Raw genomic sequence first — 24,534 nt, 5'->3', positions numbered from 1 at the left:
TATGCTGGTTGAGGCCAGTGACTGCTGCTTCATATTCAACCCAGCACTGCCAGCATTCCTTAGAACCCAGTCCCTGGTCATTTGAAAAACCGTGCTTGGCTGCCCGTGCCGCTGTCTGAGGGGAACAGCATTTGACGTGCGAGCCCCAACTGAGAAGAATACTCTGCATCATTGCTGTGGAGACTGCGACCAGCGTGGACATGTTGGAGTCTCTCATCTCATGAGAGAAAAGAACAGCACTTTGGAAAAGGATATATCTTAAGCACTCTTGGCTTCAAGAAGAAGCCAGTGTGGAGGAGACTGGAGGCATGGGAGCTGGTGGACCCTCCAAGACCACTGGTGATGCCAAGAGGACACAGAGGAATGTCGCAAGCCACGGTGAAGAGGTAGGGCTGCCACCTGTTTAAACAATGTCTTTTGTGCTTCTTAAAGCCTCACTGAACAACCAAACCTATAAGAAAGATGGAGAAAGAGAAGAAGACGTGTCCCCAAACGCCAAGTCCACTTAGAAAGGCCCATCCCAGGAAACCAAATCAAAGACTCTAACAGGCAACGCCAGGAGTCCAGTCACTCTGAGCATATCCAGAGAGGAAGAGCAATAAAGCAAGATTGGGAGAAGCCACTGGAGACAGAAAGCTGGTCTTGGAAGGTTGCACTGGCTGACAGCAGAAGAAGCTAAAGAAGGTCACAAGAAGGCTGAAAGTCCTGGGACATAAGGAGGTCCTAGAGAGAGCTGAGAGGACAAGGTGTGAGAAATTCGGCCATCCGCACGGCAGGTGTGCACTCGCCTGGGCTTTTTTTAAATTTCAAATGAAATTGAATGATTGTAGGTAAACCTCTGGAAAATGTGTGGGGTAATCTACACACATTTTCCTATGCTCACTGCACGACATACACATAGACCCGTGTACTCTGGGTGGACACAGCCACCAAGCGCAGTCCTGTCTGTCATATTTAGTTGGGATCTGACAGGTGAAGTACATGATGCATCACAGAAGGGGGAGGGCTAAAATCTTCCTCCTGCCATGGATCCACCCTGTCTGTTTGTTTACCTTCAGATGGTGGCAACAATTAACATAATTAACATACTAATAGAGTATTCTCCAAATAGGACCATATGAGGCCTGGCTGCAGAGGTTTAACAAAGGAGACAGGAAACCCAACAACTTTTGATATGCACTGTGTCAACTTGAAGCCAACTCCCGCCTCTCAGTATCAAGGGCAGAGACCTGTCATGTCTGGGACTATATGTTACCAGTAGGCAACCCGCCCAGGGGGACCCCATTCAGAAGGTACTAGTATGTGGATTGATGTAAGCAGAAAATCTGTTCTCACCGCAGCTTCAAGAGGGACCTGTCGCTTTAATGAGGTACCACAGAGAGTTCCATTAACTAGAGAGGCCCTTTGATCCACAACAGACAGGAAGATGGGTGGGACTTGCTATTATATGTTTTCACCCCTTCACATTTTCTGTTGCAAAGCACTCTGGTGATGATGCCTTAAGGCAAACAGGAGATTGTTGGTGGGGACACAGGATTGGGCCATTAAGGTAGGCCTAGCCTACACCAATCACTGTGGCCCATTTGGCTTCAAAAGATGGCTGAGTCCCTCTTTTGGGCAGATCTGAAGATTGCAAGGAGTAACAAGAAGAACCCGGCATTGGACACTGGCTGAAGGTACAGTCTGCCTACAGCTTCCGCCAGTGAAGGAAGGCCAGAATTTCGAAAGAGGGAAGCAAGATCCTGCCCCTAAACATCTCCCAGGAAACAGAAAGAGATACTGAATCCAGAGGACCCTCCAGCAACTCCATAACCAGTACCCAGCCAGCACACAGCGTTCCCTGCTAGGCTCTGCAAGCAAGCTTCTTAGGTGGGAAGTGCCAGAGAGTCTCTGAACCAAACCAAGTACAAAGCGGTTGCCTGCAATGCTCTCCTCAGCTTTGGGCCATCTGCCTTAAAGGACGACACAAGGGCATCGAAGAAGCTAGAAGGAGTGCATCAACAAGCATCAACCAGCGTCTGCCTTAAAGGACATTAGAGCCAGTCCAGCCCCTTGAGCTGCCACCGGCTGCAGCACTGACTGTTGTGCCGCAGTCGCTCACACCGTCTGAGACGCCTCAACCAGTGCTTCAGAACCACTGGCGCCAGCACTGAGAACGATTCCTGACCCTGAGCTGCCGTGTAGGCTAGCCTGCAGCCATCCGTCCTGCCTCGCTCACTGAACTGCCTGCTGCCTGATACCTGCCGCCATGGTCCCCAGTCCTGAACTCTGTCACAGGAGCTGGATGGTGCCCTGAAACCGACTCGACCCCGTCGAGCACCAAGAATTTCTACAAGCACAAGGTACATTGTGGTTCTGACCGCCTGGTCCTTCTCCGAAGGCCCCCAGTAACATTTTACGACCCATGGCTGCCTTTGTGCTGAAACCAAGTATCCTTGAGCTATTACGATTAATTATTTTACAGGCAACCCTCCCGTCAGTATCCAGAGTGCATCCCTTTTCCTTCTTGAAACTATCTGTCCTCTGGATTCCTTTACAGGATGGGTTCTATTTTGTAGTGTGGTAGAACTGTCTGTTGAATAATAGTAACGTAGACATGTTTATACAACCTTGACTGGATAGTCCCTTTTATCATTGGGCCATAATTGTATTTTCGCTGTGTTGCAACTAACCTATGATCCACAACCATGTGGAGATAAGCCTGCTGTTCTGTCCACGTTATCAAAATTGGACAAGGAGGTTTATAATTTGCTTGTGCTTCCAATCTGTTTGGATCCCTAACGGTGTACTAGAGGTGTGGGGCTGATTGATGGTTTAGAAACCACTATTCATCTCATGACCACTGGTGCCCCGGAAGTTGATTTGTCACACCTGCAGCACCCCAATATGCAAGCATGAATCCTGCCCAGCAGGGTATTCCAGCCAGCAATGGGAAAATCTGGGGTTCGGATCAGAATATGAGTGGCACTTTATCCATGGTACTGAGCTTGGCATTATATTCTTGACAGTGAGCAGGGGACTTTATTTCTTAATGTGAGAAGGTGAGCTGGGCAGTATACCCCTCAAAGTGAACTGTACATGCTATCTCTTTCGTGACTTGGTTGCTATATGTCTGAAAGAGAAAAAGTGATCTGGGCTGTTATGGCAGAATTAAAATCTTTGTATTCTGGCTACTTAACTTTCTGGGTCCCGTAAACCTTAATCTAACTGCCTTGGTTTTTTGCTTTTCTTTGGCAGCCAGAGGCAATTCTACTGAGGTCCTCCTACTACTGCAACCCCTTTTTCTGGTGTGCTGCTTTCAGTAGCCCATATGGCTACCAAGGTGGTGGGGGGGCAGTAGGGGGAGGCCTTTGGGTCTAGGGAGATTCTATTATGCTAGGGATGTGTTGTGGAGTAGGCTTGTGACAGCTTTGATTTAGTTAGGGCTCTATCCAGTTTACCTGGATTTATAGCCTAATTTACCTTTGCAATACCCATTGGAGTAATAGTGAAAGAGTTAATACCCAATCCAGTGGGCCGGATCGGGTGTTATTGGCTCATGGTCCGAGATGGTCTTAACGCTATTGGCTCCCCGGGTTGCCAATAGCCTGCGTTCCTTGCCTCCTGATTGACTGCCACCCACGTGCCTGTTGCTAATGCACTTTTAAGCCCTGCTCCTGGCCTTTTTGCTGTGGGTGGTATGTTTGTCTATGTGGACAGTAAGACATGGTAATATTATCGTTTTACTGATATAGGTTCAGTGCTTTTGGTGGTTTACAGGGCCAGCCGGGGTCGCTGGCTGGCAAAACGTTTGTGTGTGCTGCCCTGTGGTGTGACTGGAGGGCTGGGTTAGGCCAGTCCCTGAGGGAAGGTTTTATTAGTGGGAGAGCCTGTCTATTCCTCAGATTTGCACCTGCTTTCGTGGAAGACTTCTGATGAAGATGGGCTGTGGCTGCTGAGGACCTGGTTTGGATATACTGACTTCCTGGTTCCTTTGTCCATGTTTCTGGTTTTCTTTTCGGCTGCTAGAATCCAATGCTGGGCTCTACCTCTTCTTAGTCCGAGTCCTGTCTACTGGTTGGGCTGCCTGGTCCCTGATGGGACAGTTCTACGGCCTGTGCTGCACTGCCTCTCTGTTAAATCCTCCAGGGCTAATTTCCTGGAGGCGACAAGCCCTTTTGGCCTGGGAGTCAGGTGGTTTGCTGCTACCCCACTACAGCACCGTCTTGGGACATCACGAGTTGCCTCCTGCCATTGCCCCCATTGTGGGACTGTTTCTTACTGGCTGGTTGCTCCGTCCGTCCCCCTAGAGCTGTCCCGGAACCTTGGTTTCCTATTTACAAGTGCAAACTCCTTTTTGGATGCTGGTGCTTTTGTCCTGTGGCCTTTCCTTCCTTTCAGCATTTGGCCTATCCTATTGGGTGTCCTTCAGACTGATAGTTGGAAGGGGTTCTGGTCCCCCTTTCCCATCATCTCTTTGGACCCAGCAGGGGTTTGCACTGACAAAGGATAGGGGACCTGACTGGCTGCCATAGGGAAGAGCCCAGGATCCACCCACTGAACCATATCCAGCTCTCAAAGTGGCTGATCTTTTTCACGTCTTTGATGAATTGGCTCTTGCTATCGCACCTGTATTAACTCTTTTGCACTCATTTCCATAGGTTCTGATGTGCGGCACATAGGTGGACTGTCTGCAGATGAATTATTTGCAATGCTGGCCATTGGATTAGAAATGATGTAGGATTTTGGGTTAGTACTTGTGTTGGTGATTGGATTAGTAATTTTGAATGAGCAGCGGTGTGGCCTCTGGATTAGCAGTCATGTGGGCCTTTGGATTAGCAATCATGTAGGCCGTTGGAGAGCAGTCATGTGGGCCTTTGGTTTAGCAGTCATGTGGGCCTTTGGATTAGCAGTCGTGTGGGCCTTTGGGGTAGCAGCCGTGTGGGCCATTGGATTAGGAGCAGTGTGAGCCTTTGGATTATCAATGGTATGAGCCTTTGGATTAGCAGTGGTGTGAGCCTTTGGATTAGCAGTCAAGTGGCCCTTTGGATTAGCAGTCGTGTGAGCCTTTGGATTAGCAGTGGTGTGAGCCTTTGGATAAGCAGTCAAGTGGCCCTTTGGATTAGCAGTCGTGTGAGCCTTTGGTTTAGCAGTGGTGTGAGCCTTTGAATTAGCAGTGGTGTGGGCCTTTGGATTAGCAGTCATGTGGGCCTTTGGATTAGCAGTCATGTGGGCCTTTGGATTAGCAGTCACGTGGGCCTTTGGATTAGCAGTCATGTGAGTTTTTGGATTAGCAGTGGTGTGGGCCTTTGGATTAGCAGTCATGTGGGTTTTTGGATTAGCAGTCATGTGGGCCTTTGGATTAGCAGTGGTGTGGGCTTTAGGATTAGCAGTAGTGTGGGCTTTTGGATTAGCAGTCGTGTGGGCCTCTGGATTAGCAGTCATGTGGGCCTTTGGATTAGCAATCATGTAGGCCGTTGGAGAGCAGTCATGTGGGCCTTTGGATTAACAGTCATGTGGGCCTTTGGATTAGCAGTCATGTGAGTTTTTGGATCAGCAGTCGTGTGATCTTTTGGATCAGCAATCGTGTGATCTTTTGGATTAGCAGTCGTATGGGCCTTTGGATTAGCAGTCGTGTGGGCCTTTGGATTAGCAATCATGTGGGCCTTTGGATTAGCAGTCATGTGGGCCTTTGGATTAGCAGTGGTGTGATTTTTTGAATTAGCAGTCGTGTGAGCCTTTGGATTAGGAGTGCTGTGAGCCTTTGGATTAGCAGTGCTGTGAGCCTTTGGATTAGCAGTGCTGTGAGCCTTTGGATTAGCAGTGGTATGTGCATACATGAAAAGTGCTCTTCGTGGTTTCCAGTGCTGGGAGGCTATTAATCTCTTAGTAATCGCATATGCGTTTGCATTAGATTAGCCCCCTGCTCTAATCGTGTGAAATGGCTGCGTCATTTCCAAAGAAAGACCTTGTAACCCATGGCGCGCTCCCTCAAAACAGTAACTCGCTCCTTTCCATACTGCCTCTCATCCCTTGTATCATTTTGAAAGCCAGTTGCGGGAGTTGCCCGCTTGCCTGAGGGTGAAGTCCTGGGTTAATCAGCTGAACATGAAGGCCGTGCATGCCATTGAGGAATGAGTCACCTTTATGGCCCTACTATCTGAACAGGCTCTCCCTGACTAATTTCTGCTGTATTTTTCTTGTGTGCATGTTTGAACCTTCTGGGTGCCATAAAAGGCAGAGAAGGCACAGCCAGGCGCTGCTTTACAAAAAACAGCTTGAAATTCAGTGAAAATACTTTAGTCAAGAGACTGTTTAGAGGAACCAATTTACTTAGGATGGATTTAGACTTGCTATGCCTTTAGGCTATGGATAGTCGGATCTGGTTAGGTACCAGGGAGGGGGCGAAATGTGCCTCGGCCAGTAGCTCGGGACAGTGGCCAACCCTCTTTTAAAATCATTGGTGCAACATGGACAGTGGCGTCAGTCAAATGCCATGGATATGGGGCCGCACCACGTAATTTGGCATCAGTGGGAAGTGACAAAAATCTTAATTCAGAAGCCCTCCATCCCCTGAGCACGTACATGCATGACATCACAGCAGGAATAAACAGTGAGATATAAATGACATCAGGGGCTCTGAGTTAAGATTGTTGTCACTTTCCGCACCCACTGAATGTCATGTGTTTTGTTGTGATAAACTAGTTTATCGTAACTATCACTTAACTAAAGTTTTATAAATATATATCTCGAACAAGCCGCACAAAGCGGCTAGAAACCGCACTCCAGAGACCTCGAAGTAGAAAGGCAAAACACAGTGGCCCAAAACACATAGTTTATTGAAGCCCAAGGCTCGGGGAGGCAGATTTGGCACTCCTTGGTACTTGATCACACAGCTGGTACCTGTGCAAAAGCTGTTTACATAGTATAGTAGTCCGTCATCAGTCACACAGTTCATGTACGTGAGCCACTTCCATTGATAAAAACCTGTCGGCCATCTTTTACTGCTTTTTAACAAACAGCTATAAAATGAAAAAGCAATGATGTTAACTTTCACAAAGTCACTTGCATGTAATTCAATGTTCATGTTCAAATAAAATCATCATTCAAAATCAAAAATTGTACAGCGTCATTCAAATTCAGTTTTAAATAATCCAAATTCACAATAAACCTTCCTCACAATGAAAGGGTTCCAAGCTCAATACATTGAGTACTATAAACAATTGTAGTAACACCTTTTATTGCAGATTTTAGAAACTAGAATAATCCGTCATGAATCGCTGGATAAGAACATAAATTGTTGGCACTGTGATATTCTTATTAGCACCCAGGACCCCCGTGGGTCAGGCCTTGCCCTCCCTGTACCTGAAAGGAGGCGCGGGACACAGATCTTTACTCTTCAGGTTCCCGGCGCGCACTACCTCGCCTGGATACACCCACTTTATTCATACAGCGAACATTGCCGTCGCGCTCACGTGACACCATCACATTCCTCCTTTTTCACAACAAAATTTAAGCACAGCCATTAGGCACAAACTGCTGTCAACATGACAGACATGCATGTAATAACACATGAACATACGGTGGGCCCAACCTGGGCAATGCAGGGAAACACAGGTTGGTTTCAGATTTGGCTCATGATGTGGTCTTTAAACCGCATGGGGCACTGACAGCACTCTCGGCGGGGGTAATGCTCTACTGACACTGTCTCTCCCCTCTCTCTTTCCACGTTGCCTGGTGCAAATTCTTCTTCCGGGAGTTGCTCTATGTCCACAGTTCGGGCTGGGGAGGCTTCTCCTCATTGATCTCTCTGCTTCTCTCCCCCTCCAACCTTCCAAAATAAGCTGGAGTTCGTTGTCACTGCCCCTCTCTGATCAACAGCGGTCACCATGGACCTTTTTACGTGGGTAACTCACATAGGAGTAGGTTCATAATTGACTGACAGTTTACCTTCAGGATGTCGGTTTCTCACCAGGACCGTGTCGCCCACCTCAATGTCTGGGGGTATGAGCCAACTTCTGGCATTCTCTCCCTCGTTGTGTGCTCGTTGGTCTTCTGATGTCTTTTGGTCATCGATGATGCCTGTCGGTTGGCCTTCCATCTCTGGAATGAGGCCTTGTTGGCATCTGTTGAAGAGGGCTTCCGTTGGGGGGTACCACTGTGGATTGGTGGGGTGTGGATCGGTATTCCCTGACGAACTGGTATAGGGTCCTTTTCAGTTCTCCCTACCCTTGGGCTATGTGGAACTCTTCATTGAGCATTCGCATGTATTGCTCAGCCTCTCCGTTTGCCCTCGACCATCCAGGCATCACTTTCCTGTGTGTGATGCTGCATTCTGCCATGAATTCCGCATAGCTTCCTTCGTGAAATGGTGGTCCATTATCGGAGCAAATTACTTGTTAGAAACCATGGGTGGCTAACACCTTTTCCATCACTTGGATGATCTGTTTGCAGGACATCGACTCCACCAGCTCTACCTCCGGGTATCTTGACCATGGGTCGATCATTACAAGAAAGTACATTCCTCTCCCTGTTGACCCAAAGTCCATGTGTACTGTGTCCCGGGGTTATTACTTCTCGCCATGGATTCTATGCTGGGCTCCTTGTTTATGGGGGCAAATGCCTGGCACCAAACAAACCTGCTGACATACTCATCCACTGTTGTCTCGAGCCCTGGGAACCATACCTTGGGGGTAGTCTCACCTTTGTCTTCGCTGTGCCCTCGTGGCCACAGTGAGCTAGTTCCACCACTCTCTCTACCAATGTCCTCGGAAATACTCTCTGGCGGCAGTGTAGTAGTAATCCATCACTGAGGAGTTTGTTGGACTTGACACAGCTGTTCCAGTTCTCGTTGATTTTCCCGTCCTCTGCGAGTGGTGCCGGACAGTACCGACCTCCACTCACCACTTAGTACGGCCTCTTGAATTAGCCGGAAACATTCATCCTCTCTCGAAGCCTCTGCTACCTCCTCTGTCAGGACCACAGGCTTTGCTGTGTCCACCACCAGGCGGACATGTTCATCACTGTCCACGCAATGGCATCCAAGGCACCGGCGGGCCCACAATGCAGCAGATGGCTGAAAGAGCTAGAACACTGGTCTGAGGCAGAAACCAGAGTGTGGGGGAACATGGTGTCCAGAGCAGGGAGCGATGTAAGCCGTACATACGAAGCATGGAAAACATTGATTTGGGACATGTTTCACCCATCAGATGATAAACCGCTGTGACTTAATGTGGTGTACTTGAAATAGTTGCGACAGGACATGAAAGGCTGAGAAGACCTGAGACTATCAGCACTCCCGCCCTCGAGACCAGGTTCCCCAAGATGTATCACACACCTGTGCGCTACATTGCACGATCTGACTTGTATTGCAAATGTACCTACAGATGTGAAGACAGTTTGTTGTTGTTATGGTATTGTTTGTTTGGTTAATGTTGTGAATGAAATACAACCATCAGCAGTTAAATATGGCGATTGAGATGCAACTATATGTAATTATAAATGGCAATAAAAATATTTTAAAATAAATCACTGTTCACCGTCATTGTCGCTTCCTGATCAATGCCACTCCTGGGATGTTGTGACAAATAATCCACACGATTGTGAGTTCCTGGCCTGTAGTTCAGTCTGACTCCGTATTCCATGAGAGTGAGCATCCACCGCTTTATACTGGAGGGTGGTTTGGATGAGGAGCCTGCCAAGATGGGAATCAATGGCTTGTGATTGGTGATTATCGAGACAGGCTTACCCAGAATGTAAATTCAGAAGTGCCTACAGCCCCACAAAACTGCTAGTGCCTTCCTCTCAATCTGCGAGTACCTTTGTTCTGTTGTGGTGAGCGCTTTGCTGGCATAGGCGATGGGCATCATTTGCCCTTGGGTATCTGGCTGGAGGAGTATTGCCCCTAGTCCAACCGGACTGGCATCCACAATTATTTTGTACTCCTTTCCTGGATCAAAGAATGCCATTGTTTCATGATGGTATCAAAAGCCTTTTGTTCAGCCTCTGACCACGCCCAGGTGGTGTCTTTCCTGGTCAGGGTCCGGAGAGGTTCTGAGAGAGTTGCCAAGTTCCGGATGAATCTCCCCCAATAGGTCACCATGCCGGGAAAACTCTTAACCTCTGAGATGTTTTCTGGAGCTTTAGTCTCCTGAATGTCGCTGACCTTTGTGGGTTGGGGAAGATCCCTTTTGCATGAAAGACAAAACCAAAGAATTTGATGCTGTCTTTAAGGAATTCACACTTTTCACGGTGCAGTGTCAACCCCAGACTCCTGATCCTCTACAGTGTCTTCTCCAGGCGAGTCATGGGCTCGGTTTCAGATGTACCCTAGACCAAGGTATCATTACTCAGGTTTATCACACCCTCTAGGCTGACCAGGGCCCCCCTGATGACATTCTGGAAACCCTTGGCTGCTGAGGAGACTCCAAAGCTCCGTCGTTTGTATTGATACAAACCCTGATGAGTCGTGAAAGTTGTTATGTAGTGCGAGTCCGGGTGTAGTTCTAACTGGTGGTACCCGGACCGCAGATCAACTTTGGAAAATGCCCTTGCCCCTTGTAGTTCCCCCACTACGTCATCCAGTGTAGGTGTGATATGTCTCTCACATTTGATGGCGAGGTTGCGTAGCCTCATATTCACGCCGATGTGGGCAGACCGAGATTGCTTTGGTTTTGCTGCTCCCATGATGGGCTACACTCCACTTGTTCCCTCAAGTGGAAGGGTATGCACCAATGTTTTAACACCATTGGGTGCAATGTTTCATCAATATGTAATATGATGGGTTCACCCTTGTGCTTCCCAGATGCGGACAGACCCTGATTGCTTTGGTTTAGCTGCTACCATGATGGGCGACACCCACCGGGTGGCTCCTTCTACTTTCTCAAATATGTCCAAGTCAACTAAGTTTTGTAATTCTTTCTCCACTTGTTCCCTCAGGTGGAAGGGTATGCGCCAATGTTTTAGCGCCATTGGGTGCACTGTTTCATCAATATGTAATATGATGGGTTCACCCTTGTGCTTCCCGACCCCTCGGAAGACTTTGGCGCACCTCTCCAATATGTCATTGATGTTTTCTGCAGACACTGAGTGCAAAATGTACAATCCCCAGTGCTTCTGACTCAGCACAGCTGAAGAGTGAGTGTGGACTAATGTCTGTCACAAAGAATCTCGCTTGGATGACATTGTCTGCATGGCTACCTGTGCCACAAACGCACCTCAGAGGGGCAGTGGTTGGGTCCCCCAAATGAAAATATTTTGGTGCGTGCCTTCCCTAACGCCAGAGGCCCATGGAGCACCTCATAATGACGGGTCGCTAGTACACACAGTGCACCTGTGTCCACCAGCTATAATGGTCATGAAGTCAGGGGCACAGGCATGCAGGGGTCACATCCGCAGGAGGCCTGAGTGGACACTGTCCTGGCACCTTTGGCACCAGGCTGATGAACAAAAGTAAACAAGAACATCCATTTAACACCAAAACGCTTTTATTATGGACATAGCGCTTCAGATGCATTAACCTTGAACATTCCATCCATTAAGCAGGATGCATTAACCTTGAACATTCCATCCATTAAGCAGCCCCAAGTGTATTCTTGGGTGTGGCTGCTAATGGATTGCCTTTGCACGCGCTCACTCTCTAGGAGTGGCAGGGTGTGGCTGGTAAGCCGACCCTAATGGGCGTGCCGCCCACCATCTCAGCTATATAAGCTGCCCCGATCTTCAAGACAGACACTTCGCGTCATTCTGCACTTGCAAGCAGCGTAACGCTCACCGTCGCCTGAGGTCAGACTTACCTTTGAAGATCCTGCTTCCTGGACATCCTGCTTCCTGCCAGCATACTTACCAACTGGGGGAAGCTGTTCTTACCTGTACATCTCTTCGGCGAACCAAGTATTCATCTTTACACTTTCCGGAACACCAAAGCTTCATCTTGGCACCGCAGCACGACATGCTCCATCGTCGACAGCAGCGCCTGCAAGGAAAAAGAGAAGACAAGGTTAAACATCGAAAAAACAGTCAGTTTAAGGTTGCGCTTTGCCATACTTCGTGCTTTCCTTAAACCATCATTTACCTGCTGTCGAACATGGCGGTATAATCTATCTTCCATCGGGCCGCGTCTTGCGTTTCACAGCTGCATTGAGGCTGCATTTCCATCTAAGGGAAGAAAACAGAAGAGAGACATTATTGCGGGCATAAATAGGAGCAACATATAAAGACATTAAACAGAACGAACAGCATCACAAGAGCTCAAGACAGACTTACCAATCATAAGGAGAAGCATAGTCGCAGCTGGACTGGACTACTCCTTATCAGGGATCAGTGAAGGAACTAGATCCCATTCGACGCGCCCCTGCCAGAAGTAGCAGGACGGAGAGCGTATCTTCATAATTCACAGGAGCAGTATCACCACGTACCACCGCTCACACCTTTTCTACTGAGGGAGAGGCCTGAAGGGGGTGATTCAAGTTCAGGGAGAGCTGCAACCGTGCCCCAATGCCTCTGCAGAGACCAGGTAATTGTACCACCAGCACCGGAGTCAATGTGCCACACACCGCCACCGTGCATGTGGGTTGCCTTCTTTTCTTTTTGACTGAGTTGATGCTTGAAATAAAGAAGACCTCGTTTTCCTCTTCCTCTTCTTCTGCTATTTCCAGACCCTGCATCTCCTGTTCAACCACGGCTACCTGTCTTTGTCGCTGAGGCATGTCACTGACCATTCTGCTCGGCCCTCTGGGAATGGTGACTGGAGCGGCAGCTCGGCCCATTCTTGCAAAATGCCCTGCTGCCCCGCAGCACCCCCACACACACTCCGCTTTGCCAGACGGTCACATGCATGTGGGAGATCGTAGCCACATTTGGGGCATGGCTGTGGTGTCTCAGCTCTCCTTGGGGGCCATCATGGCCTTGACACACCTGCGTTCGATTGTTTGCCAATCGCACAAACATCTTCCCTTTTCAGGGACTTAACTGTGGCGTCCATCCTGGTGGCGCGGCTGTCCCCAAGTTCATAGGATCTCCCCATCTCGAGAATGTGGGCTAGCGTCAGCCCTGGCTCACGGAGGACTTGTCAAAATAGTTTTCCTGAACTGCACCCTTGTAGTAACTGGTTACGGATCATGCCCTCTTCATTTTCCGAGTGGCACATGCTCGCTAATTGATGGAGCCTCACACAAAATTGGTCGAGGAACTCCTCTTTGCGCTGCTTCTCACTGCACGTGACGAATCTTTCAAAATCTTGGCTCGCCAGCAGCATAAAGTGCTCCTTGAGGCAGTGCTTCACAGCCTGGTATGAGTTGTCAGTGGGAGCAAGGGATTTGAAAATACGATGCACTTCAGACCCAGCTGTGTAGATGAGTGTCCCCACTTTTGCTTCGTCGTCCGTCTCACCCGTTGCTTTAAAGTACATGTCGAGTTTTTCAACCCACAGCAGCCATTTTGGCCCCAACTTCAAGGGGGTGCCCAATGTGTCAAACTCAGGCATTGGGGCCAGTGTGCCTTGCTGCCGGGGTGTCCTCCTACCTTGCTGGGCCCCTTCTGCACCTTGGACGGCATTGTCAGTGTTGCCCATGTTGACAGATCGCACAGGCACCTTTCACGCTCATGAAGGCCGCAATCTGTGTCTTCCAATGGGCTACCGTGGCATCGCAACCACACAGGCACCCTCATAAGGGCCGCAGTGTGGACCTCTTGGTGTAATTCGTAGGTATAGTGGTCCTGTCCCAAGTTCTCACCTTGGGACGATGAATAGGATTCTTTTTCCCGAGGATTGAGGCAGAGAGAAGAGAAAGAAAAAAATAATTTCTGAGAAAAAGTAATTTTATTTTAAAGTGAGGCCCCCTCTGGCCCCTTTTGTTTTTCCCCCTGTGGCCTTTCTAGAAAGTTCAAACCCTGGTGGTCTCCAAAAATTGTTCCTATGGCACACGAGCACTCCGCACGTGGAGCCCCAACCATGGAATACACAAAATGGTGGTGAAAACGTCCCTGCGAGGGTTAATGCTCCTGGCAGGCGTCGGAAATCATTACTGATGCAATATAAGTCGTCGGAATGTTAACTCCCTGCCCAGTAGCATCCTCATTGCCAGTGTGATATTCTTATTAGCACCCAGGACCCCCATGGTCATGCCTTGCCCCCGTACCTGAAAGGTAGACATGGGACACAGGTCTTTACTCTTTGGGTTCCCGGCGCGCACTCCCTCGCCTGGGTACGCCCACTTTATTCATTCAGCGCATGCACGACGGCTCACATTGCCGTCGCGCTCACATTGCCGTCGCACTCACATGACACCATCACAAATTACAGCATTGAACCAGCTATTTTTGCAGTGGTGGCCGGTGCAGAGGGACGGTTGGGTGGAGCCCCGCCCATTAAGCTGGCACTCATTCTGTAATGCACAGTACCCTGCTTCAAGAGCATTAGTGGCGCTGGTTGTCAAAACCAGCCTCAAAATGTCTTCTTTCACTGGAAGAATATTGGCATATATTGGGAATTTTTCAAATGCATTTGAAAAATCTTGTGTATACTGTGGTACCCTGGAATTGTTTCATGTGTCACCCTACAAAACTGAAAGTAAATTGCATGGCTTTCTACTCAATTTGTCACAAAAAGCCTGCTGTAAAACGTACCATTTTAAACCATTATTTAAAAAATATTCTCGGGGGGAGAACCCCATCAAATACACTTAGTTGCTCAGGGCTCTCTTGATACATTCAGTCACTCACACACGTTCAAATGTTCACCAGCCGCCACTGCGTTTTTGCTTTGTGCATTCTGTGTTTCTGTTTTTTATACTAATGGCAAGGCTATTCTGTAAGAAAATTTGTGATTTTTCATTAAATAACTAATTTTATGGCAATGCCATGATATGACATGTCATGTATAACACGCCTGTACACAAGCGCACAAGGGAAGGGGTCTTGGTGTTAAGTATGTCATACGGCTACTGTGACAGTGGACCTGGATTCTTGTCAATTTCAGGAGGAGAATATCCATCATCATGCTAGGAATTTTGATTGTATGGTTTGGTCCTTTCGGCCATTTACTTATCAGCAATTAGCATGGATTCCTCCAAGCACAGTCTGTCTCTGCTGTAGAGTAATCTCACCCATGAATACACCAAATCAGCTTTGAGATGCAAGGCTTCCCCTGGCCCGTCTTTGGGTAAATGTTTCATGATGCTGCTGAGCTGGGTCCATTGCCCCACTTGGTCAAGGCACCACTCCATCTTGCAGTCCATTGTGAAGTGGACTTTGTGGAGTTGGCTTCGGCAGTGTGTAACTCAGTGATCCTGCTTCCCTTTTGATCCCCTCACTAGGGGACATGTTGCTGCTACGGTTACTCTACGGCCAAGCACCTGTGGAATATATGATCCATGTAGTCCCTTGCTTCTTTCTCACTGTAACACTTTTGGAGAGGCCTGCCTATGGTATGCCATCCAGTGACCCGGCTGCCTCCACTCCCGCTGCTCGGTGGCTACCCGCACACATCAGAATAGAGCATGGCCAATGACAAAATGTGGTTGTGCCGTTCATATAATTCTCTGCCTACTTACACCAGACTCCTCAACACCTCCGACATCAGAATGCAGCTAAGACCTATGACAAATTTGGGGACACTGGACACATAGCACGTCTCCAGCACTCGCCATCTCCTGTCTCCTCTTAGCCCCCATCTACATGCCTGACCGCATCAGTTGCTCTCTACCGGAGCCTGGCAAGCCATACCAAGCCTTATTCAGCCAAATGCACACACGCATCCGAATCGTACTCCATGATCTCCAACACTCTGGACTTCGGTCCTCCGAGGGCGTTCCCACTACCAGCTCATTGACACGATAATAATGATAAAAGGCGCTATATAAATGCCAAGTAAAAATCAATACATGCTATGTGCTAAACTGTTCTAATACTGGTAGTATTGTTCATGAATAATATAGGAGGAGCCGACCATGGTCGGGAAATAATTGCCAACAATAAATCTAATTCTGAGAAATTAGCAAAGCACTCTTAATTTTTTTTCCATCTTGTATGCATCCAAAACACGGGCTTCTAGGGAATAAAAACATCAAATAGAATAGAATATTTTGAATTACTAAAGAAAAGACTGGAGTAAAGGTCAGCAGGCTGAGCCTGTGCAGGATGGATGTCCTTATGCAGGCTTTTATATGACAATATTTCCTTTTTTATGTACATTGTGCCGTCAATAGCCGCTTTACAGAAGAAAAGAGCAATGGAGAGGGTAAAGGGGTACTGAAAAGTAGGTGCAGGAGAAATCTTCAGGTTGGCGGGATATCGCTGGTGGAGAAACCTTTCTTGGGGTAGACCGAACGGAACAAGACCCTTTCAGGTTCCTTCTGCATCTTAGTTCTTGTGGCTAAAGGCAGAGACGAGTTGGACTTTTCCCCCCAAAGCGTTGAAACTTGATACTGTAGGGGTCTGTAATAAAAAATTAGACTTATACAGGTGAATAAACAGCAAGTTTTGAGTACTGTGTGCAAAATGATATCACTGCATAAGACATGAATATGTATTTGTTTAGGAGTTACCTAACCTTGAAGCCAAAGTCCTTATAACTAGTGCCCAGGGAAAGGGTCCGGTTCAAGAGCCGGCATACGGTTGGTGGCACAGTAGGCTCATGGAAGCGAACTGAAAGCAGGATATCTTGTGTGCTAGGAAAAAATGAATAAGAACAGTGGCTTTTTCTACATGGACCTGGTCAATGACAGTCTACTTTTTGCCCTCAGCATCCAACTGTAATCAGCAGCCATGGACAACACAAAGACGTCACTACTTGACAACATGGTGGGTGTGGGCGACATGGTCCTGCTCGAAGAGCCAGAGCTGAAGCCGATCGTTTCAAACCTAAGAGAAAGGTTTGACCATGATGAAATATATGTAAGTATTAGCACGGCTCTTGGATGGATCATGTGTTTTAGCATCAGTCAGGCCATCATTGGGCCTGTTGTTGGGTGGTCATTGGACATATCCATCATTTAATGCTTTGGCATAAGGGTTGGAGTGTTTCTGTGCAAGTGCCATTAAATGAGAGTCGGGGGGATTGCTGTGCTCATTCGATAATATGGCATAAGGGTCAGGTGAGGACTTGCCATCTGCAACCTAAGATCAGCCTGCTTTTAACAGGACAATTTAAGTACAGCCCAGCTTGTGAATGGTAGTCCAGGCTGGAATATGTAGATTATCTCCCATGAAAGCCCAGCCATGGCCCTTGAAGACCCAAGCCACCCACTCCACTATAACCATTTTTACCCTCACTATAATTACGCCTTTAGGTATCCCCACTGTGAATGCGCTCCTTTTTGTACCCATACTGTGTCACTTATACGTGCTCTGTCTCTCACCCCAGCCCCCTTCGTTCCCCTGTCTGTCCACAGTTTTTCTAGGCTCCCCCAAGGGAGCTGTGATTTTTTCACTCCTGGGTGATTTCCCTTTAAATATCAGCTTGGATTTATTGTGTTCCTAGACTGTGTACCTCTATATTTTGCTTCCCTCTGTGGTTCAGCCTGAGGTTTTGCTTTTCGGTTGGTGCATGCCTTGTTTACGCTCACCTTTGTGGTTTGCTCCCAGCTGCAGTCCATGCTGTATTTCTGCTCCCCTCTTGGTTCTGCCCATCGGTAGGGAAGCCTGAGGTTTTGCTTTTGGGTTGGTGCATGCTGTGTTTACGCTCTCCTTTGTGTGTTGCTCCTGTCTGCAGTCCATGCTGTGTTTCTGCTCCCGTACGTGGTTCTGCCCGTGGTAGGGTAGCCTGGGGTTTTGCTCTTGGGTTGGTGCATGCTGTGTTTACGCTCTCCTTTGTGTGTTGCTCCTGTCTGCAGTCCATGCTGTGTTTTTGCTCCCCTCTGTGGTTCCGCCTCTTGGTAGGTTAGCCTGAGGTTTTGCTCTTGTTTCGGTGCATGCTGTATTTACGCTTTCCTTTATGGTTTGCTCCCGGCTGCCGTCCATGCTGTGTTTCTGCTCCCCTCCATGGTTCTGCCCCTGTGTAGTGTAGCCTGGGGTTTTGCTCTTGGGTTGGTGCATGCTGTATTTACGCTCTCTTTTGTGGTTTGCTCCCGGCTGCCGTCCATGCTGCGTTTCTGCTCCCCTCCATGGTTCTGCCCCTGTGTAGTGTAGCCTGGGGTTTTGCTCTTGGGTCGGTGCATCCTGTGTTTATGCTCTCCTTTGTGGTTTGCTCCCGGCTGCCGCCCATGCTGTGTTTCTGTTCCCCTCCGTGGTTCTGCCCCTGTGTAGGGTAACCTGAGGTATTGCTCTTGGGTTGGTGCATGCTGTGTTTAGGCCTCTCATTTGTGGTTTGTTCCTGGCTGCCGCCCATGCCGTGTTTCTGTCCCCTCCGTGGTTCTGCCCCTGTGTAGGGTAACCTGAGGTTTTGCTCTTGGGTCGGTGCATCCTGAGTTCACGCTCTCCTTTATGGTTTGCTTGTGGCTGCCGTCCATGCTGTGTTTCTGCTCCCCTCCATGGTTCTGCCCCTGTGTAGTGTAGCCTGGGGTTTTGCTCTTGGGTTGGCGCATGCTGTATTTACGCTCTCCTTTGTGGTTTACTCCTGGCTGCCCTCCATGCTGTGTTTCTGCTCCCCTCCATGGTTCTGCCGCTGTGTAGTGCAGCCTGGGGTTTTGCTCTTGGGTTGGCGCATGCTGTATTTACGCTCTCCTTTGTGGTTTGCTCCCGGCTGCCGCCCATGCTGTGTTTCTGTTCCCCTCTGTGGTTCTGCCCCTGTGTAGGGTAACCTGAGGTTTTGCTCATGGGTTGGTGCATGCTGTGTTTAGGCTCTCATTTTTGGTTTGCTCCTGGATGCCGTCCATGCTGCGTTTCTGCTCCCCTCTGTGGTTCTGCCCCTGCGTAGGGTAGCCTGAGGTTTTGCTCTTGGGTCGGTGCATCCTGTGTTTACGCTTTCCTTTGTGGTTTGCTCCTGGCTGCCGTCCATGCTGCGTTTCTGCTCCCCTCCGTGGTTCTGCCCCTGGGTAGGGTAGCCTGAGGTTTTGCTCTTGGGTCGGTGCATGCTGTATTTACGCTCTCCTTTGTGGTTTGCTCCCGGCTGCCGCCCATGCTGTGTTTCTGTTCCCCTCCATGGTTCTGCCCCTGTGTAGTGCAGCCTGGGGTTTTGCTCTTGGGTTGGCGCATGCTGTATTTACGCTCTCCTTTGTGGTTTGCTCCCGGCTGCCGCCCATGCTGTGTTTCTGTTCCCCTCTGTGGTTCTGTCCCTGTGTAGGGTAACCTGAGGTTTTGCTCTTGGGTTGGTGCATGCTGTGTTTAGGCTCTCATTTGTGGTTTGCTCCTGGCTTCCCTCCATGCTGTGTTTCTGCTCCCCTTCATGGTTCTGCCCCTGTGTAGTGCAGCCTGGGGTTTTGCTCTTGGGTTGGCGCATGCTGTATTTATGCTCTCCTTTGTGGTTTGCTCCCGGCTGCCGCCCATGCTGTGTTTCTGTTCCCCTCCGTGGTTCTGCCCCTGTGTAGGGTAACCTGAGGTTTTGCTCTTGGGTTGGTGCATGCTGTGTTTAGGCTCTCATTTGTGGTTTGCTCCTGGCTGCCGTCCATGCTGCGTTTCTGCTCCCCTCTGTGGTTCTGCCCTTGGGTAGGGTAGCCTGAGGTTTTGCTCTTGGGTTGGTGCATGCTGTGTTTCAGCTCTCATTTGTGGTTTGCTCCTGGCTGCCGTCCATGCTGCGTTTCTGCTCCCCTCCGTGGTTCTGCCCCTGGGTAAGGTATCCTGAGGTTTTGCTCTTGGGTCGGTGCATCCTGTGTTTACGCTCTCCTTTGTGGTTTGCTTCTGGCTGCCGTCCATGCTGTGTTTCTGCTCCCCTCTTTAACTTCATAACAAGTGGTGCTCGATCTGCGACTCGACTGAGGCACTAATGTTCACTCCCCACTGTCTTTTTGTGGTATTCTTGCATATTCCCATAGTCTTGCATTGCTCTTACCGTTTTCCTGCTGTCTGATGGGTTTTCCTCGTGAAGGTGCCACACAGGGTTGTGCTCCTGCCTGTGGATTGCAATGTACAGCCTGCTCCCTCCTGTGGCCCACATGGTGATTTGCCCTCTGCCTGGCTCATGCTGACGTTGTGAAGTCTTGGTCGATCATTTGCCCCGAGGTGCATGCTTGCGGGGCCATAGTTTTCTTCACTGATTGTCTATTCCTTTTCTCGACGATCCTAATTTTGTTGATATTTTGAAGCTTACTGAATGGTGCTGCAAATGTTGCCTGGCAAGCAATCCTCCACAATTCAAGGGAACACTTGAGTTCATCACATAACCATCCTTTAACTAATTATTTATACCACTTTCCAAATACTAGAAATTGCCGTCCTTGGAAATGTCTTGTCACCACAAAATCATAAATCCGTCTGATCAACTGTGTATATGTATGCCTGCTGCCACAACCACAACCACACACCCTGTTCCTCAACCCCCTTGTGTCTTTGCAATTGTTAGTCTATCGTTACATACAAGTAAGGCACAGATTTTAGAATACTGGCAGAGGAGAGAAACAGGCCAATCGTTGGAAGGTTTATTGGAGTCATTTATGGGCTTCATACGGATAGGGGGGCCAGTTTCTACCTTGAAGCGGATTGGAAAGATTCTAAGGGAGAGATAGGACTTGAAGAGGGAGAGATAGGACTTGAAGAGGGAGAGATAGGACTTGAAGGGGGAGGAAAGGTGAGATCAGATGAGTGGCACAAGCTCCCTGCGGGTTGAAAGGGTAATTGGGGTGCATGAGGGGTTGCAGTCTTTAGAATGGGGGACTTTTTAAGGATACGTGGAGAGGAAGGTGGTTAGGAGACAGATGGTGGGGAGGAGGAGAAGGAATTAGGGAGGGATAGGGTTAGTGAGAGTGTCTTGAATATGTTCTATTCTAGAAGAAACGCAGTGAACGAAGTTGGTAGCTGATAGAGAAGCGAAGACGACATGAGGATGAGGTGGATCCGCATGGTTTGGAGGGTGTAGGAGAGTTTGTTGTGGTAAGGTTGATTGGTGGAGTAGGGTGATTTGGCTGGGTGAAGAGGGGTTGTGGAGGACAGGAAGGCATTCTTGTAGGTTTGGAGAAGAGAATGGGACCAGAACTCGCGCCACTTATGAAGGAGGCCCTGCATGTCAGTTTTGAGGAGGCAGGTTTGAAGGGCTTCCAGGGGTGGTGCCAGAAAATGGAAGGCGTGAAGGTATGACAGGGGTAGTGGTGCTAATAGGGGGTCTGGGAAGATGGGTTAAAGTCAGAGAAGGCCTGTGTAATGGAGGATCCCTCGGGAGGAGCACGAGTGAGAAGGGAGGACGTAATTTGGGCTTTGTAGGGGACCAGCGATTCAGGGATGAACGTATGTGTTGAGATGGGAGGGGTGGAAGGTGGAGAGAGTGAAGGGAGAACACGAATGCGTCACTAAAAGATGGAGTAATCAGAAGGGGAGGTGCTGATAGTGTGATTACATGTGGGGAGTGAAGAGCAAAGGAAGACACAGTCAAGAGAGCTCCCTTGGGAGTGAGCGTGTATATTGCGAAGTGAGGTAATGGAGTGATATAGAGGAGGGATTCGAGTTCAGATTGGTAAATGGGGATGATCTTGAGGAGGTAGAAGTATCCAATTAGGGGCTTTAGGGGCCTTGCAGGCAGTGGAATCTAGGAGACAGTCCGGATCAGAGAAGAAGGATTTGAGAGGACCTGGGGGGAAATATAAGAGGAATGGTGAGAGGGGCAGGTGGGGTGTGTTGGGTGGCAGTGAATTCCAACAAGAGTGGCTAGAAGTTGAGGGGTGGAAAGAGAGTTGAGGGGTAGGCTGTGTGTATCATTAGGCAGAATCCACCACCTTGTTTGGAAGATCGGCAGGACCACCAAAGGATGGCATTGTCTATGAGTAAGGCAGCCAGGGCAGAGTAGCCAGGTCTCAGTGATACCCAAGACTGCCAAAGCAGCTGTGTGAGCCCAAAGTGGGAAGGGAAGAAGGAGGTTCTATTGCAAAGCCCGAGTATAAGAGTAATAGGCGAGGGAAAGGGAAGGAATGAGTACTGGCAGGGTGATGAGGAAGATTAGAGATGCGATTAGACAAGATAAGTCAACTGTGAGTGGTGGGGTGAATGGAAGGAACATGATAGGAAGCAATGCGAAAAGGAGGAAAGGTATTAGAGGGATAGTCAAAGGGGAGAGGGCCAGAGGGAGTGGGAGAATGAAAGAATGAGTAGTAGCCGAATGGGAGGGAGGGATGCGTGATGGGAGGAGAGAGCTATAGGAGAATGAGGTGGGGCGAGGGAGTGCGAGTGGTGGAAAGGAGAAATGACAGGGTGCAGAGTGGTGGTCAGGAAGAAGTGGGGAGAGTCTGTTCTGGAAAACACCACAGAGAGCAGGTGGCAGTTCAATACTATGTTGCAACCATGAACTTTAGGAGACCAAAACGCAGTGTGCAAAAAGTCAAATTACAGTACAGGGCCATATGCTATCATAATGCAGTGTGCAGAAGGCAATTTAATGTACAGAGCTAGAGGAAACCAAAATGTAGTGTGCAATCAGACAAGTGCACGACCTTATGTGATCAAATTGCAGTGCGCAGTTATGCAGTTTAAAGCAAAGGGCCATTGGCAACCAAAATGCTGTTTTAGGGCAGAGTATAGTAATGGTGCAATAGTGGTGACACTAAGGGATAACGAGGGTGGATCTCAATAATGGTCAGCGAATGCTGATGGAACTCAGACACTGATCCATTCTAGAAAAGAAGAGAGAGCCAGGATGAGGGAAGTAGAGTAGGGAGGCAGGCCCTACGACCTACCAGGGCCTACTGTTAGAATGCCTGGCCTTCGGAGAGATGCCAGGCATGGGGATGCCTTGGGTTAGGTGGTAAGTAGCAGTCATGTTTTGAAGCCAAGAGCCTGATTGTGGGTTGGTTTGCGAGGCTCCTAGGCCAACAGGGATCAAGTGATTAGAACAAAACCAAAGATATAGTTGAAGTCTTCTGTCGCCTTGCGTGCAAGCAGAGGATTCCCACTGCCCTCTTAAGTGCACAAAAAGATTGAATGCCACCACACAAATTGAGCCAGTTGAAAATGAGTTTATTCACTGGTCATAACTCCCAGTTGGGAGTAGTGTGTTTTACTGATCAGGGTTCACTTTCCTTTTGCGCTGAAAGTACAGGGCTGTTTCTTTCAGTTATTAATACAATACACTTAATTATCTGCTGTACGTTTTTCTGCTGAAAAGTGGCTCTGAATCGTCACAGTGCACTACCTTTTGATGGTTGACAGTTTCAGTGAACAATGCTGCATTTATGTCTCAGCCAGCAATGTGATGTGTTTTTCCAATTTGCACTTGGATTACATTTTTCTAATAGCTTTCTCTGATTTCAACTGCAGCAACACACCCACATATTCTGCCTAAATAGGCCCATTTTCAGTGTGAAGGTTTTTATGAAGACTGGCAGGTATTTTTTTCCAGTGGGCCCTTCAGTTCCGTTCGATTGGGGCCTTTGATTACACCCAACAATTTAACGATGTGCATTTGGGTCAAGCTATGAATAAACTTTAGCACATATCGATATGATAGTTAAAGCATAAGGGGGTCATAAATAATGGACACAATGATAAGATGGCACCTCCAGTGGATTCTGGAATTGTGGAGTGCTGTGTGCTAGCTCCCCATTCCACAGTGGTAGCTTCTGGTCACTCATTAATTCGGGATACCCAGAAGCTGCTTTTTTCTCCTGCTTATCTAATGAAAGCAAATGCATGTTAACACATTTGGTAAACTTAAAACATTTACACCTACAATGTTTAACACCCCCATGAGGGTCGAAGGTATAGGTTGGTAACCATCCGTTGCACTTATAACTGCTTTTGCTAGCCATTGTAACCCACAGTGGTTACATGCAGTTATCCTTGATATTGCGCTAATTAGATTGCTTTGATTAGCGTTTGTAGAATGTGGAAGATATGTCATAAGACTATAAAGGTAATCCGTCTATTGTGCTCAGTGAATCCCATTAAACTAGTTTCTATGGTAGCCTGTCTGTCCCACCTAGAAGATGTTCTAGAACAGCCAGTCTATTGCACTTGGAATGGAACCTGTGGTGCTGTCTTTGACATTTCCTCAAACTTTTTGGACTGCTGTTGCTGCATCCTTGAACCAGGATGTTGGCTCGGAAAAATTCAAACTGCTGTGTGCCTGACTTTGAACCCGACTGGATACCCGTTAACCGTTAGGTTACCATAACTCGCTACATCAGAACCAGATGTGAATCACTCACACAGCGCCATGAAATCTGCTTCACCAAGAGCAGAGATAAGGTGTTAGTGACTGCTAACTGCCCCCCTAGTTAATCTTTGGGCCCTAGAGGCTGGTTAGTTCACCCTTAATCCCTTTCCTGGCACAAACGTATCCTTTTACACATATTTTACTTATTGCCATTCACCCCTGCTTCATTACCCAGAGTGCTGTATTGTTCTAGTCAGGGTTTCCTGCATGTGGTGTGTTTAATTGAAGTATGTATATTTTTATAGAACACTGATTGTCATTCCTTTATTTTGGCCTGCTGTACTTTGCTGTTTGGGTTGCTGCTGTTTCACATTCACACCCTTCTT

At 48.4% G+C, this 24,534-nt stretch overlaps 2 protein-coding genes across 3 annotated transcripts in view; one reads left to right on the top strand and one right to left on the bottom strand.

Annotated features, from left to right (window-relative positions):
- MYO1A (myosin IA) overlaps window positions 1-24,534 on the top strand; it is a 331,231-nt gene that overhangs the window by 64,882 nt on the left and 241,815 nt on the right. For both annotated transcript variants that reach the window (XM_069653548.1, XM_069653550.1), the window contains exon 2: window positions 16,722-16,872. In XM_069653548.1, coding sequence (XP_069509649.1) covers window positions 16,744-16,872 — 129 coding nt within the window. In that variant the 5' untranslated portion in view covers window positions 16,722-16,743. The remainder of the gene's footprint in view (window positions 1-16,721; window positions 16,873-24,534) is intronic.
- On the bottom strand, window positions 4,822-5,448 carry LOC138447957 (coiled-coil domain-containing protein 8-like). The gene has a single exon (XM_069604483.1). The coding sequence runs from the start codon at window positions 5,446-5,448 to the stop codon at window positions 4,822-4,824; it is 627 nt and encodes a 208-aa protein (XP_069460584.1).

The sequence above is a fragment of the Ambystoma mexicanum genome, chromosome 3q (assembly GCF_040938575.1).
Source record: "Ambystoma mexicanum isolate Mex_15411 chromosome 3q, UKY_AmexF1_1, whole genome shotgun sequence".
NCBI classification, from domain to species: Eukaryota; Metazoa; Chordata; class Amphibia; order Caudata; family Ambystomatidae; genus Ambystoma; species Ambystoma mexicanum.
Note: the sequence above shows the minus strand (reverse complement) of the source record. Positions and strands in the feature narration are given on the sequence as shown.